The sequence below is a fragment of the Psammomys obesus genome, unplaced genomic scaffold (assembly GCF_907164565.1).
Source record: "Psammomys obesus unplaced genomic scaffold, mPsaObe1.curated_primary_1811, whole genome shotgun sequence".
NCBI classification, from domain to species: domain Eukaryota; kingdom Metazoa; phylum Chordata; class Mammalia; order Rodentia; family Muridae; genus Psammomys; species Psammomys obesus.
Genome location: NW_026596057.1, coordinates 31,487,457 through 31,504,403, shown reverse-complemented (window position 1 = coordinate 31,504,403; position 16,947 = coordinate 31,487,457). Strand labels below are relative to the sequence as shown.

Genomic DNA, 16,947 nt, shown 5'->3' with positions numbered 1-16,947 from the left:
CCTTGAACAAATATTTTCATTGTTAGACATCATGTTTTTGCTTGATTACATGCATTTTATAGTAATCAACAGATTTCTATATGCCATGATTATTATTTTCTTTTCATTCCTCCTCCCCTTGTTCTCTCTTTTTCTCACTAACAGCTTCATATGTTCTAGACAATTTTCCACCCAGGAGCTCTATTGCAGCCTTCATTTTTGACTTTTGTTAAAATTGTACTTGTATGACGTACTTGGATGATAAAACAAAACGACTTATACTGTTCTACACACCATTCATCTTAATTTGGTTCCACTATACTGGATCTTAGCGTGAGCTACCAAGTGGGTGCTAGCAACTAACACATGTCCTCTTCAAGAGAAGCCAGTGCTCTTAACCTCTGAGCTGTCTCTCCAGCCCCACAAACCACAGTTTTAAAAGGCTAAGGAAATCTGTGCCATCACACATGCTACTGTTTCTCCTACTCTCTCTTCTCCTGTTTCTGATACTTGCTCTGGGTGTCATGGTCACGGTCCCCACTGTCAAATCAAGAAACAACTTGTTCATGAATGTGATATAGTTATCATGTTATTTACAAAACTTTGTTTTTCAAACACCGTTATGACTTTGGCTAGGTGCAGTAGTCCCCTTGGAGAGCAAGAGATGCCTAGACTTCATCCACACCAAATTGAGGGCTGTGTTTACAGTGGGCAAGTTCTAGAGTATTCCTTGTAGCAACTGGTACTAATTACAATATAAACCACCTGATGCTTTCAATCTGCCTTAACTCTGGAATATGTATTCTACCCACTGGCCAGGCGTGGTCACCCTTTGTTCCTCCTTCTGCCCTTAGCCTAACAGAACTATCCTTCTAAACATGTGATCTTTTTGACTTGATCTATTCATTGATAGGCACTAAATTCCATGTTCTCACCCAGGCAATGGGGAGACAACATGAAATAAAAAGGAGCCTTCCTGACTTCGCAAAGTCTGCACCTTATGGGAGGCTAATGACAAATACAAGAATCAGGTTGTGATACAGTCTCTAAAGGAGTCTAAAATTAAGGCTCTCCAAAGAACTGCTACACACACACTTGGTACCTCCTGTTTTCAGAAGGAAACCTTTCACATAGGACAGAAAAACGTTTTGAGATTCAGTGTCTTAAATAAGAGAAATTAAACTACTTTAAATATTGCAAGCACAGTTTAAATATCTTTAATGATTTTTTTAAAAAAAAATTGGGTCCTGGCTTTAAAAGCTAAGGAAATTATATAACAATTGGAAGAAGGTGTATCTTTTCATTATATAGTGTCATCACAGTGCCTCAATGGAAGGATGCACCATTGCACCCTGGCAAAATTTGAGACACTCCATCCCATCACCTCAGCACCATGGAATACCTTCTGTTCCTCCGTCTTCCTTCACCCCTAGCCAGTCTGTTGTTTCCTGGCAGTCTTAGCCAGGTAAATTCTTGCACTCTCCACAGACAATTTCCTATCTCTTACCCTTATACAGACCTATGCAAACTGCACAGCTATAAAATTAACCAAATTGTACTAACTCGTCGATTCACCTGGCTTCTTCTATTAGCTTCCCTACCCTGGAAGGGCAGAGGCCACAGCCTGTCACTCTGTCACTCTCAGTGCCTTGGGCAATATTTGTGACACACCACAAACTTCATATAAATGGTTACTATTCAAATAAATAAACTTATTTCATTGTGTATGTCGATGGACCTTGGTCCCAGGTTTAATTAAAAATGCATAGCCCTTATTTTAAAACAAGTGGACTCAGATTAAGGTTAATATTCATCAGTAAAAATTATTCATACTCACCCCTTTCGACAAGTTCCTGCTGTTCATCTAAATTGCTGTGAAAATTTAAAAGACAAACAAACATGAGTTTCTATAGATGAAATGAGCATGGAATTCAGTTGGCATTCAACTAAACTGAGCAAACATCATTTTATTAATGTACTAAAGTGAGGGAGAAATAGAGGTAAGGAGAACAGAAGAAGGGGTGGGGGGAAATGAGAAGAAGTGAAGTGAAGAGATGGAAAATGAAAGAGTAAAACAGGATCTTGGGGAAGAAAGCAAAGGAGCTTCCTGCAAATTTCAGAAGAGTTAAGTGGATCCTCCCATTCTTTTCATAAATATTTATCTTCTTAGGCAAAGAAATGAACATGCTTTCCAGAACTTCCTCCCTTTGCATTTGCTGTCCCAAGATTGATTTCATCCACTGAGGATTAAAAGAGAAGGCACACACTCTTTACACTGATTATTATTAAAACAAGGCTACAATATTATTAGCAAAGACAGAGAATAGACGTACGTACAGCAAACGACCAATTCCATGTTAAGTCTTTGACCCCATGTGCAGTTGGGAAGTGATGTTCATATTGTCTTTTCTAGTCTACTGCTTTGGACACCAGTTAGCAACATTATTACAACTATTGCCTCCTAATTTATCATTAATTGTCTCTCACCTGGATCTTTTCTTACGCAGCTCATAGATTTTATACAAAACAATAAGCAGGGCTATTGATGTCACAATAATCAGGAACACCAGGAATATAATCAGTGCTTTAGCATTATCTGGAAATAAAAAGTAAAACACGAGAGCTTATTATTTCAAATACTTTGCTAGGTAATACAAGTAGCCTTCATGAACAAGAATTTCAATATTTTTCATTTATTGTGAAGATTCAAAGGTAAAATTTTATAATAAGATGAAATACATTAAAAATCTTGATTTTTGCAATTTTGGGCTCTGTTATTTCAAAATTCCCAAGGCATTTATATTTAAAGAGACTAATTAGAATATAGATGAGTACTTCCATTTCTTTTCATTAAATAATGTACTTTTGTAGAAAACTATCATTTAGATTTAATTCCCTTTCAGAGACTCATTTTAAAGGGATCAATGAAGTAATGTAGTTATTACAGTTTTCAGAAGGAAACTCATAGTTTACCACTGAGTACAGAAGTGGGTAACCTCCTAAGGGATTCATAAAAGCTCTACCTCACAGAGATAAATCTCTTACATGTTCACTGGGGAATAAAACCAATTAACCAAGAGACAAAATTTATTTCACTTGACAGCAAGGATTAACACTTTCCCCAGCTTGAGTTTTCACTAAGAATCAATGTGAATCACACTCATAGGAAAAGCCAAGTTAAGCAGTGTTGGCAATATCTTTATCCCGGGTTACATGCTATCATTTTTGTGCACAGGATGGAAATGCAATAAACCTATGCAATGATATCAAGATTTGAGCCTCATAGCTACACTGTTGAGATTCTAACCTTAGTTCTGATTTCCTGGAAGGGAATTTGGTCAGAAAACTATTACATTTGCACCTTAATTTCTTAATTCCTAAATGAGGCTAGATTGTTTGATTCCAGTAAATGATAGAGAGAAAAGTAGCTTTTTGTGCTTTATTGTCAATAATAATGCCCTAGACACTTAAGGTATCTGAAGTGAAATCAGAACATAATCGACACACACAGCAGTAGCACAGATATATGTCAACCATCATGGCCAAGAAAACAGTCCCATTTAAAAGAGATCCCAAAAATATTTACACAAGTAAATACTCTTAAAATCTGTAATGAAGGTGATATTTGCTTAGTGAGAAAATGGTCAAATGTATTATTTTATTTTGTATGGTACTGTATTCTGATATATTTTTACTCAGAAATTTTCGAAACAATCAGGTACTTATTAAATACATATAAAAACAAACGAATCAGTCTATGGATGCTAAATAACACCATTTTGTTCAAACAAATGCATGCATACAGAGGTATTAAAAATGGGCTGGGGCGACTTACAAGATGTCGAGTGCTTTTGCTCAACTGACTCTCCCAAATACTCTCCATTGTAAAAAGAGACCTAAGTTTCAAGTTAAAAAAATAAGAGGAAAAAGAAAATATTTTAGTTCTCCACTATGAACATGTCTGCATGTTATAAAATGCACATTATTTCTCATAAAATGCTGCTTGTGTTCATTAAAAACTTCTGATTTAAAGCTGAAACTTTAATGTTATTTTACTGTATGTAGTAAAAAAATACAAAAAGGCTTATGTATTTTAGGAATGACATGAATAACAAATAGAAATGGAAGAACAAATAAAAATTTTCATGAAATGAAACCCATGATTAATAATTTTAAGGTGTAGTAAATAAGCAAAAAAAGCTATGTATTAATATGCTAGTATGCTCATTTTTATTTTTGATGTAAATCAGCTGTTTACAAGAGTTGAGTGTAGAATGCCCATATTTTTAAGGATAAAAAATTTAAGGATGAAAAGTTGCAGTGTAGAAAAAATTATCATAAACACCAAGGACTCATAAAATTTGATACAAATAAAAAAAATCAACTTGCTATAAAAAGAAACTGAGAGGGGTGCAGAAACAAGAACCCTGATACCACATTAACTGTGTAAAAAATAGATGTGGACAGTACCGTTGCAAGGTGATAACAAACATGCATAAAAGCCTTATTCTCAATATAGGTTAATATAGGATTTCCTAATATTCAGAAACAAAATTGTGTCAGTGACCTCTTATAAAGCAACACAGTTCACAATAATTAAATATCAAACTCCACAAAAATAGACATATTACGTTATAAAACATACTATCATAGGCTCTTGAGAAGTTATCAAAGTATAAATCATCAGTACTAACAATATACTTCAAGAATTCACTAAATTCTGTGTGCAGGCTTTTAGATATGACAGACTATGGAGGGACAGGACACAATTTTTCAAAACCATAGTAATAACGATCCTAATTCTTTTCATAAGAGAAGATACAGTGAGAAAACACATCAAAACAAATCACTAGAAATAAATTATTTTTAACAAAACAAGTACAAATGTCTTTAGTGAAGGTGGTGATGCTGAATAAAGATGAGGTGGTTATAGCCTCACAAGAGTGTGTCTTTTGTCTTAGGGACAAAAATGCTTGTGGAAAGAAGTTATGGTGACTGAAATGAAGATAACGAGAGAGCTGTTTATACAGTGTGAGAAGGAATAGCTAAGTGAAAATTTTCGCCTAATTTGAATCTTATGTTTATAATGTTCACCCATATATCCCAGAATAATTTATAATGTTTGAAGAGTGGAAGAAGAGAAAAGCTATGGAATAAAGTGGTCCACAAGATGAACTCTCAGTGTGTGGAGGAATGTATGAAACACAGTGCCGAGAGCTTTGTGGCCACTGGGGAAGCAGCACACAGAGGGAGGGAAGGCAGGATGGCTTAGTAACAGCACACTGTTGCTCCACAGGAAACACTGTTCAGGAAGAAATGGCACGCTCACTCAAAAAGATATCTGCAAGAGCCAAAAACTGTGAAAGATGATGTAAATGACTATCAAAGAATACCTCTGGGTCAAAGGGATTTCTAGGGCATACTAGAAATCTTTATACTATTGAAAAAGTTATTCAACATTAAAAAATAGTGAACTATTTCCAAAATGCAACAAAAGCTATGCATACCACACAGATGTCAAAGGCATCTCTGCCTATTTATTGAATAATATGTAGATTATTCAATGGAATTAATATAACATTAAGATATTTATTCAATAATACATTGAAAGAATAATGCATTGTGAAAAATAGAGATATTTTGCCTCTTGGAATACGAAGAATATTTTGCATTAGAGAAATCAACTAGTGTTGTTCATGATATGAGCAAGTTAGACTATGTAAACACCACTGTAGCACCATTTAAAACAGCACATTAAAAAAAAAAATCCAAACTACTTGTGTGACTATTCGTGGTTATCAACTTGACTAAATCTGGAATTAACTAAAACCAAGCTGATAGGTACACTTGTGAGGGATTTTTTTTCCTGTTTTTTTTTTCTTTTTTTAATTTTTATTTTTTTTATACTAATTACAGTTTATTCACTTTGTATCCCAATTGTAGCCCCTCCCTCGGGATTTTTTTTCCTTGATTGAATTATTTGAAGTGGAATATCATATATATTGTATGGATGCAATACCTGTCAATAAAAAAATCTGATGGCCTACAGCTTAGCCAGGAAATAGGAGGTGGTACATCTGGCAGGCAGAAAGGATTCTGGGATAGTGCCAGGCACAGAAGATTCACTCAGCAAGATGTGAGGAGGACTGCCGTATGGTACTTGAGCAGTGGTAAAATATCACATGGAAGAACATAGATTAGTATAAATGGGTTATTTTATGTTATGAGCTAGTCAGAGAAGAGCCTAGCTATAAAGCCTAGGTATTTGCAAAAATATTTTTCAGCTTGGGCCTGGGAGGAAAAAAATACCCTCCACAAAAGACTCACCTTAGATGCAGATTTTTGGAGGTGGTAAATTCCACCTAAAATCTGGGCCATACTTTTTTGTGGAAGCTTACAGAAAGAACACAGAAGAAAAAAGCATTTGCTTTTTTGCCTGCTTGCCCTCCCTCTTGCTGGCAAGTCATTCTGTCACTAACATTAGAGCTAGTTTCTTCAGGATTCTGGCTGAGTCCTGAAGGCCACCTGAGATGCCCAACCTCATGGACTGAACAACTGATGGATTCTTGGGCTTTCTGTTGGTAGACAGCCGTTTCTGGACTAGATGGACCCCACCCAGTAAGGCACCATAATAAATCCCATTTGGTTCCAGAGAACCATAACTAATACACTACTTTTCTTGTTAAAAATTATAATCCAAAAAGATGATATAAAAAAACACTTAGAGTGACAAAAAGCCAATGAAGTCAACTATCAGGATCATATTGTGATGGTTAATGTTGAGTGTTAAATTGACAGGATCTATAATTTCCTATGACAAAACTCAGGACATATCTGTGAAGGAGTTTCAAGACAGAGTTAATTGTGGTGTAGGACCCATCCTCCATACAGGTAGCACCACGCCATGCTAGACTAAATAATGGATAACATTTATTATTTATTAGTAGTTAATAAAGAGTCTAAGTAATAACGCGAAAGCAAGCTTAACTTTACTTTTGCCATCATCCTGCCATAATCCCTTTCCACCACAATGGACTGTAACTCTTCCAGCTGTGAGCAAAAATAAGTTCTTTCTTCGTTAAGTTAATTTGGCAGGTATTTCAACAACAAGACAAGTTGTATTTAGCAGCAAGACGAGTTGCTAATATAGAAATACTAACAGAAATATTAGTTATTTAGCTAATATGGAAAAACAGCAGTGAAAGAAATGGCTCAGCAGCTAAAACTGCTTGCTATGCAAGCCTGGTAACCTGAACTCAATTCCTTGAATTCATGGAAGAAGGAAAAAAAAATACTTCCTAGAGATTTCATCTAGCTTCCAAGTACATGCACTATAACACACATATACCTATTTTGCATACATATATGCCTTCGTAAGTAAAGTAAAAATTACAAAGAAAATTGCCTCCAAGAAATGGGACCATTGTGATACACCTGAGCACATGACTTTTATTCCTTTGGAACTGGTATGTGCAAAGAAGGTGGAAGAGCTTGTAGCTTCATTTTAGAGAAAGGCCTAGAGTGCTTGTAAGTAAAGCCTAATGTATTATTCTGGTAAGAATCTAAAGACCAGAATGTCAAGAGAATGGCAAACAGTGAAAGCTCAGCTCAAGGGGCCTCAGGGGTTGGAGAGAATCTAGGGCTGAAACGTATTAGCTGCCTGATACACATTGGTGAATAACCTTGCTAGATCCTGTTCGTGGCTGAGGAATTGAGTAGCAGCGAAAAGAAAGGAAATAGATTAATTTCTTTGGTGAAGGAAATCTCAAGGCAGCACAGAGTTCAGGCTACAGCATGGCTATGACTTACTGCTCTTACTCAGATCTACACTAAGAGAGAAGAGAAACACAAAAATGTTAAGTTTGGCAGAGAAAGTTTAAAGGTCAAGACAAGATGTACCATATAGGTGGAAGAATATGGCTTAGGGCTTCAAAGTCACATGCAAGTAGACTGATGATGGTTAACACTGATTGTCACCTTCAAAGATCTATAATCACCTAAGAAAAGTTCTAGGCATGCGTGTGAAGGAACAGGGTTAACAGCATAGGAAAAACCAACCCCAAATGCAACACCTGATTCAATGGTCTAGGGTCCTAGGTGGAATAGTAATGAGTGTGAGTGGGGCACTAACATCCATCTCTCTGTTTTCTGAATAGAGATGCAATGTATCCAGTCATATCAGGCTCCTGCCATGATGCTTTCTCTCAAACTAGAAGTCCAAACAAAATTTTTCTTCCTTAAGTGGACTTTATCATGTGTTGAGCAGAAATTATTAAAGACATTAAGAAAAGTTGCTATTTATTAATAAACATGTTTACCAAATGCTGTTTATATTAGAATTCAGTATAGTAGAATACAATGAAAATTGAAGCTGGGTGCACGGGTGTACATTTGTAATCTCAGCACTCTGGGAGGCAGAGGAAGGCAGATCTCTCTAAGTTGAGGCCAGGATTGTCTACAAAGTGAATTCAGGACAGCCAGGGCTAAACAGAGAAACCCTGTCACAAAGAAAGAAAGAAAAAGAAAAAGAAAGAAAGAAAGAAAGAAAGAAAGAAAGAAAGAAAGAAAGGAAGGAAGGAAGGAAGGAAGGAAGGAAGGAAGGAAGGAAGGAAGAAGGAAGGAAGGAAATAAAGAGAGACAGAAAGAAAAAAAGAAAGAGCAAGAAAAATAAAAATCCTAAAAATAAAAAAATAAAATTGTATGATAGAACATCCATGTAACTATTGAAAATTAAATAAAAAAAAAGTTAATGTGGAAAGGTTACTTAGGAAAAATTGCTAAACTGTCTTTAAAATGGTTATGTTTTTCATAAATAACAGAAATATCTACATAATACACAATCCACAGTGAAATTATGGGTATTTTAAGATTCTTTGTGTTCACTTCATGTTTAAATATTTTCTTAAATTTATTTTAGTATTTAAATTTTGTAGTTGAAAACTTTAAAAACTTAATGAAAATAAATATTTGCCAAAGCAAAGATCTGCTGCTCACAAATTGTCTCCTATCACAAGCAGTAATTTCCCCACAGTTAAGTCATTTTGAAGTTGCAAACATTCTAACAAAAATTTGCTATAAAATATTACTTTTCATCCCAGAGATAAAATGCTTGGCATCAACTGCTGAATGTTCCAAAGTACTACTGATCTGAGTAGTCCTCAGAGATCCAAAGTCCGTGTGGGCGCTGACATTACTACCATGCAGGTTTTAAGTATTAAACACTGTAATATGTCTTGCGAAAGCAGTGACTATGGAAAAAAATGACCTTACCAGAAATGTGTAGTCAGTTGAATAATAGAGATTCTCTACATTAAATATGCAGTCAGTCTCGTTGAAACTTTTAAATAAAGAGTTTGCACTTCTGACTTCCAAAATGTAAAATGTTTTAGGGCCATTAATTTCATTAGGCTGTTCACATGTGACAGTTACAGCATTTTCCGACTTTCGGGCGACTGTCATTTTTTTGACCTTGCTTGGACCTATCAAAACGAAGAAAGATTTGTTATCTTAGTCTTTTGACATGTGAATGTAAAGCACTGGTATCATGAGTACACTGTAAAGCATTTTCGGTATTTGTCTGCACACGAGAAAATGGACTCAAAATCTACTTTAAAACGTTTAAGAATAAATCATCTATTCATTATTAACAAATAAGACATTCTTGAAGCCCTAACCACAGTCCCCGATGAGGATGCTGCGGAACTAAATAACAGTGAAAAGTGAGAAGGAGGAAGGCTGGGGAGGGTGCTTGAGAAACATAAAGGTTCCTCTTTAGCACAGGTCCTCCTCTCATGTACCTGTGGGTCCTACTCAACACCAGGTGAGGGACTTCAAGCAACAAGTCACTTCCATTTTTTATGATATCCCAGAAAACTGGGAAGGCAACAAAAGCAAATAACTGTAGGACTTGGAAAATTTTTTCAATACTCTTATTAGTTCTTTGAGTAGGCCATTATATATACATATATATATATATATATGTACATACATACATATATATATACAATATATATGTATGTATGTACATATATATGTATGTATGTACATATATATGTATGTATGTACATATATATATATACACACATTATATATATATCCCTTTCTTCTCCTTGCCCTATCAAGCTAGTTCTTGGGCTTGGGGCCCACCCTAGTGTGTTGTCAGCCTATCAAGGGACCCGTCATTAAAGGAAATTGACTCTTCTCATGGAGTTACCAAATGCCAAATGTTCCAGAGATAATTGTGGGATTACTTGTACATTTCCCACCTCTATACTTTGTGATTTGCACATTTAAAACTTAAGCCTAGATGATGTGGAGAATGTTTTAACACTGAAGACATCTTCTCTCCAGGAACCCGGCACCCGTTAGGTCCAATAGTCATAGCTACATTCCCCCCAGACTCTTTCTTCTTTCCTTCCCTCATTGAGATTAGCAGTTAGCTTGGTCACCAATCTAGTTGCTACAATAAATTGCGTAGACCATTGAAATTTCCAGTGAAAAACATGACATAAAATAAGTACCGAAACTGTGGTATATTATGAAATGTTTTTATCAGCTGTTCTGTAGGACATCATTAAGTGTATAACTGCAGTTAGTTTTTCTAGATAGTAAAGTGAGAATTTTTAGTTTAAGTTGCTGAGGTGCTTAATTGCTTGAAGCATAGTGGCTGATGATGCCTCCAGCCGTGTTCATTCAACCCTGTGACTATATCTAATAAACACAGTGAACCTTGATTAGCAGTTGTTAAATAATTGTTTAAAGTTATGTAAAATTTTAGATGTTAGCAAATATGCCAAGCCAATTTCTTTTCCAAATGAAAACATCAATTCATCGTACATGAAAACAGAATTTGTTGCTCCTTGTCATTCATGAAAGAAACATTAAAGTAAAGAACTTACGAGCTGCTTTTGTTTGAAAGTAGCATGCCTGAGCAGTCCCATTACGTTGTACCTTCCCTTTGACATAAGCGAAAACAGACACAACATAATTTGTATAGGGCTTCAGGTCTTCCACTGTAACACTGTTCTTATTTTTATCTGCCTCCTGGCATTTTTCTAAATTAAAAAGAAAAACTAATTTAGTAAGTTTTTAGAGTCAGGATCCCTATGCAGATTACTTTATATCTACATTATATGATTACAGGTAGACTACAAATATTGAAAGACAAACACAGCATCTTGTCTCTCATCCATGATCCTAGCTTCAGATCTTCATATGTGAGTATACGACCTGGAGTAACTGCAGAAACCAAGGCAACAAAAAGGGACAGGGGAGGGGGTTTCTAGAGAGGGGAGAGGCAATATGAACAGGTAGCATGACGGCAATATGAAGAGGGAGATGAGAAATGTGGAGGGGTTTTAATTGGGGTTAGGGAGGACAACAAGTAGGAGGGAGGGAAGAGAGACATATAACACTAAGGATGCTTGGAGAAGAAACAGGCAATGATTATATTTACTCACAAGATGAAGGTAAGTGTCTATTCCTAAACACGCCATAGGCTATGGACATAGGAGTCAGAGGCCTTCAATGGACTCAGAAGCCTCCTCCCTGAGGACTAGCTTTCATAAGTGTGAGAAGGTGTTATGCAAGCTGCTAAGGAAGGGAAACACTCAATAGTTCTACACAGCTATGACACCTAGGAGCCACAACAGTGACCAGTGCAGCAAGGCATCCCTACAGGTACAATAATAACCCACATCTTGGCAGTAAGCAATGCTGTCTAATTAGACTGAAGGCCCGCCTAACAGGAGAGAAATTACACGTGGTATCGTAGACATAGCTAACTACAGGTGGTTATGTTGGTCATAGAGTCTAGAGGAATACTGGCCCTGGCAGCTCCCTAAATCAGTATAGTGCCTAACTGAATTCTGAATATGTACCGTTATAAAGGAGGCTCGCCACTCATCAAAGAAACTTCTCTTTGTGGCAGATGGAGAAGATCAGGAAAGCCACCACTGGTCAAAATGCAGAAAACAACTGACAGTGGAGAGTCCGGCTCCAGTTGAAGCTACTGCACCGTAGGCTCAGGGACAAGCAAGGAAGAGGGGGGAACAGAAAGAGTCTAAAAGCCAGAGGACCAAGAGGTTGGCTGTACAATTTTTGTCTTTCAGCTTTGAAAGGAAACCTACACTCATAAAACCTCAATAACATGACCACCTAATGAGACTTGAACAATTCCAGCAACAGTTGATGTCCCAACCTGGATGGGAGAGACCTCATTGGGCCTAACCTTAAACAAAGAGCTACAAACTATTAACAACTGCTGACATCAGGGTAATCCATCTTTCCTGGAGATCATCTTTTTGATTGGTTATCTGATATCAAATGACCCACCCTAAAGCATATATGCAGGCAGCACTAAATGAACTCAGCAGGTGGCATTTTTATGTTTATATATTTTTGTGTATATGTAACAACAATTAAGGAAGAGGTGGCTGTGAATCTTGGAGAGGGGATAAGAGAAGTACAGGAGGAAGGAGAGGGGAATGAAAGTATAGAAGAAAAGAGAGGGACATAGGAGTATAGGAGAGAGGAAAGGGAGAGGGAAATGGGAAATGATCTAATGTGTTTTAATTATATGTGAGAAAACAGTAAAAACTATTATTCGAAAGTCCTTGAATAAAAGGAACCTGCCACAGAGGGCCTCTGAAAGGCTCTGCCCTGCAGACTATAAAAGCAGATGCTGAGACTTATGGCCAACTGTTGGGCAGAGTGCATGGAATGGAATCTTTTGTAAGAAGTGGGAAATAGTAAGAGCTGGAGAGGACAGGAACCCCACAAGGAGAGCAACAGAACCAAAAAATCTGAAAACAGGGGTCTTCCCAGAGACTCATACTCCAATCAAGTACCAGGCATGGAGATAACCTAGAACCCCTGCACAGATGTAGCCCATGGCAGTTTAGTGTCCAAGTGGGTTCCATAGTAATGGGAAGAGGGAGAGTCATATGCCTCTGACATAATCCGATTGGCCTGCTCTTTGATCACCTCTCCCTGAGGAGGGAGCATCCTTACCAGGCCACAGAAAATGACAATGCAGCCACTCCTGATGTGATCTGATAGACTAAGATCAGAAAGAAGGAGAGGAGGACCTCCCCTATCAGTGGACTGGGGGAGGGGCATTCATGAAGAAGGGGAAGGGAGGGTGGGTTTGGGAGGGGAGGGGAGAGGGCCTTATGGGGGGATACAAAGTGAATAAAGTGTAATTAATAAAATTTAAAGAAGTTATGAATTCATATCCTGATGCAACACAGAGCCCAGAGAATACTACAAAATATTAAATTGTAATACTTTAGAATGGTTGTTTTCAACACACCCTTCCCCATGCTTAACTCTGATCTTACAGCATCAATATGAGCTACTGCTCCAGGCTTTCAGGGAAGTTGCCATCAGGCCACCGATAACGACATTTGCCATTCACTCTGTTTTAAGGCTGTAGTAATTCATGCAGCCATGAGGACGAGGGAAGACTTTATTGTGATAGTGAAATCTAGGCTTCACATGAAAAGATGAGTGAAATTAATTGGACTGAAAGAAAAAGCTTTATATATTTTTGTGATATTAATACCTCATCCATGAACTTCTACAATGCTATAAAAGTATGTTACTGTTGAGCTGCATTGCCACAAAACATTAAAAATGAAAGAAGGGATGTTTTGAACTTATGGATAAACATGCCTACCATAGCAGGTGCTGGCAATATAAATGAGGATGTGAAGGGAAAACATCGATGTTCCTTAATATCTGATTACTATTACTATATGATTATTATTCCAGCACGTGTTAATTGGGAAATCATTAGGCACATTGACATTTGAGTAGGAAAATAGAACACAGAACTCTTAAGCAGTGTGCCATTAGAGAGAAGTTATAATCACAGCAACACCACCAAAAAGGGCTCAGTGGCTCTGCATGTGGCAGTCACCATTTCATGCGGTGCATGAGTGAACTGATTTAACCATCACCATTGATAGAAATTTGGTATTTGTCATATCATGTGATTTTGTGGAAAACTGAGCCCTATAGCAGTCAAACCGCTTGTCCATGACCACAGGCAAGGAATATGAAGCCAGGATGGAGCTTAGGCATTGGGATCTGGAACTTGAGTGCCATCTGTACAATTTCACCTGCTCTCTTGAGAAGAGCAGAAGATAAATACCCACAACAGGCTGAACCTGACCTTTGTTTTGAGACCACACTTCTCTAGTGCTATTGGGGGTGCCTTTGGGCCTTCGGGAACAGTATCAGAAAAGATTCAAACATACTTATTATTAAATTTCTACAGCAGAATATCACAATGAAAGAAGTCTCAATAGTAAGTAAGGGAAAGTAGTTTCTTTAATGGTATCTTTTTCTCAGGATTTCCAAAGTTGGGGTACACTGATGTTACTTTCTAGCTCAGATCTCTTTATACCTAACTAGAAGTTTCTCTCTGAGAGGATTGAGTACAAAAAAAGCTCAGATGACATCCTCATACCCATACTCCTGCTACATTTTTACATGGTGTCTGCTTTTTAGGATAATACCTTCATCACTGAGATGAGATCCAGGGGTTAAGCATACTGATCCTCAGATCAGCCTGGCTTTTATTTAGTGACCTAAATCCATGTGCTTGTATATGCAATCTCACAAGCATTCTGCATCAAAACACAGCTTCATAATGTAGTTCAATGAAGCTTGAATTTTTACCTAATGTACCCAAGGTGAAATTGTTCATTTTAGTCTTGAATAATAAATCTGAAGGTTTTTTCCAAGTAACTAATGGAGATTCTAAATACTTACAATGTCTGGAACTCTTGCTTCAAATTACTAAGGGATTTCAAGTCCTGGATGAAATGCTTCATCATGGTTAATCTTGAATGTCAATTTGATTGAATTAAGAGAGACTTTAAAAATTGGTGAGTCACATTTGTATGTCTGAGAGGTGTTGTGAGATGTGCCTGGCACAGGTTTCTGTGAAATGAGTGAGAAAGATTTCTCCTGGATATAGAGAGCATAGTCTGAAAAAATGGGGCCTAAATGAATGGAATTGAGACTCTTCTTGAATGAGCATGCTTTCCCCAAGGTGTGGGTGTTTTCATCACCCACCTAACAAATATTTGAATACAGCTACAATAGTGACTCTTCAGGGAGCTTTTAGGCCTCCATCCTTAGAATTTGGTCCTGCTCTTCTGAGGTTCCAAACCTCTTGGACCAAACAGCTATGTGCATCTGGCAGATAGACATTGACGAACAACCCAGTCTCAGACTGTAAACTAGTCTAATAATTATTACACACATTCTCTTGATTCTTTCCCAGTGAAAAACCACCACTAACACACTCCATGAACACCCTTGGCTCCTTTATGAACTCAGTTACTTTGAGGTCTTGGATAAACAAACAATATATAACAAATGAGCATCTTATTTCATTAAATGCTTCGATTTATTTTTTTCCATAAAGCAATAGCAGTATTTCCACCATTAAAGTCATGTCTTCTGAAAGCACTTAGAAAAAGTGATTTTGCCACCAATGCTTTGAGGAGGGTGAGGGGGGGAGAGAGAGAGAGACAGAGAGCCAGTCAGAGAGATACAGAGAGATTATCACAAGAAATGCACTGATAATTTCCAGACATGATCTCCTCTAAAGAGTCTTCATGGACACTATTTCATGCTTATCCCAATAAAATTACTGAAAACATGCTAGTATCAAAGGGATTTTGCAATGTCAAAATAGATAAATAAAGGATCATATTTAAAAGATATACAGAATGATTCCTAAAACCGTCACAGTCTCAAAATGTGCACATTGCTTTTTAATAGCTTTTAAAACTCAGTCCTTTGAATGCACAAAGCTGAAAATGTCTCTTGTGCAGTGACAGGGGAAGGAGGCTCTTCTGTCACTTGGTATCATTAAGTGATGACACCAAAGCTGCAGCTCCTCAAGATAAAATATATGGTGAAATATGAATGTAACAATAGCAGTAAGCTAACCTGAAGGTGTTGGAAAATCATCTTAAGTCTATTAATTTGATTTTCATCATAGGAACAGCTCTCTTGAGATACTAGACCATATAAAAAAAATCTTATAAAACATTACAAAATCCCCTGACAACCCAAGAGAAGAAAATACTGAATATATTTCCCTCCTCTTATTTTCTAACTTTTGGAGATGCTAAAACAGTTAAAATGTGAACTGATGAGATGAAATGTAAAGTTTGATTTAAAAGCATTCATTTAAAGGACTTTAGACATGTGCATTCTGAATAGGGCTTTTCACCTGGAGTTGTGTGCGTAGTTTAGAGAACTTGCTGATGCTATGATCCTGCCATAGCTCCTTGGTAGACAAACTGGATCTCACTGCAGTACACCTTAGACCTCAGTGAGAAAACAAAGGCTGATCAGCCTTCGATTGGGGGCAACTCATTTTGATTGATGTCAGAGGTCATGGACCGGGGCTGGCTTCTCCTGGTCTTTAAAGCAGTCTCAATACACTTCAGAGTGGGGGCTCAATCCAGTGACCAGCTCACAGTTTGGGGGAATAGAAGATACATGATATCACAAAAGTTCCCATTTGTTCCCCTTAAACCACGTGCAACAATTATGTTTGGACAGTTGTATATTTAAGTGATAATAAGAAGGACCTTATACTAGCTGCAGACATGCAAAACTCTTCAAATTGTTAATAACTCATCCCATCCTTACCTTAGCTATGCAATTCAGTACAAATTTAGATTTTTTAGACTACATAGAATTAAAATAAACATTATATACACTTAATTTTACCAAATACTCTGACATAAAAACAGTGCCGTAGAGAATATATCAAAACAGAAATGCAGCAAAATGGAATAGTAGAAGGTTCTTTAAAACAGAAAAACAGTGTATTCCTGGAGAAAGCATGCAAAAAGATCCATAAAACACACACCCCATGAAGCAGACATAGTTGCCCTTTGATTTATTTTAGAATTTCCATTTCTCCTGTCTTATCAA

The 16,947-nt window shown here is 37.0% G+C and overlaps 1 protein-coding gene across 3 annotated transcripts in view; it reads right to left on the bottom strand.

Moving 5' to 3' along the window:
• Ptprc (protein tyrosine phosphatase receptor type C) overlaps positions 1-16,947 on the bottom strand; it is a 117,451-nt gene that overhangs the window by 25,185 nt on the left and 75,319 nt on the right. For all 3 annotated transcript variants that reach the window (XM_055624670.1, XM_055624671.1, XM_055624672.1), the window contains 5 exons: positions 10,878-11,033; positions 9,250-9,458; positions 3,815-3,875; positions 2,467-2,575; positions 1,817-1,851 (listed from right to left, as the gene is read on the bottom strand). In XM_055624670.1, coding sequence (XP_055480645.1) covers positions 1,817-1,851; positions 2,467-2,575; positions 3,815-3,875; positions 9,250-9,458; positions 10,878-11,033 — 570 coding nt within the window. The remainder of the gene's footprint in view (positions 1-1,816; positions 1,852-2,466; positions 2,576-3,814; positions 3,876-9,249; positions 9,459-10,877; positions 11,034-16,947) is intronic.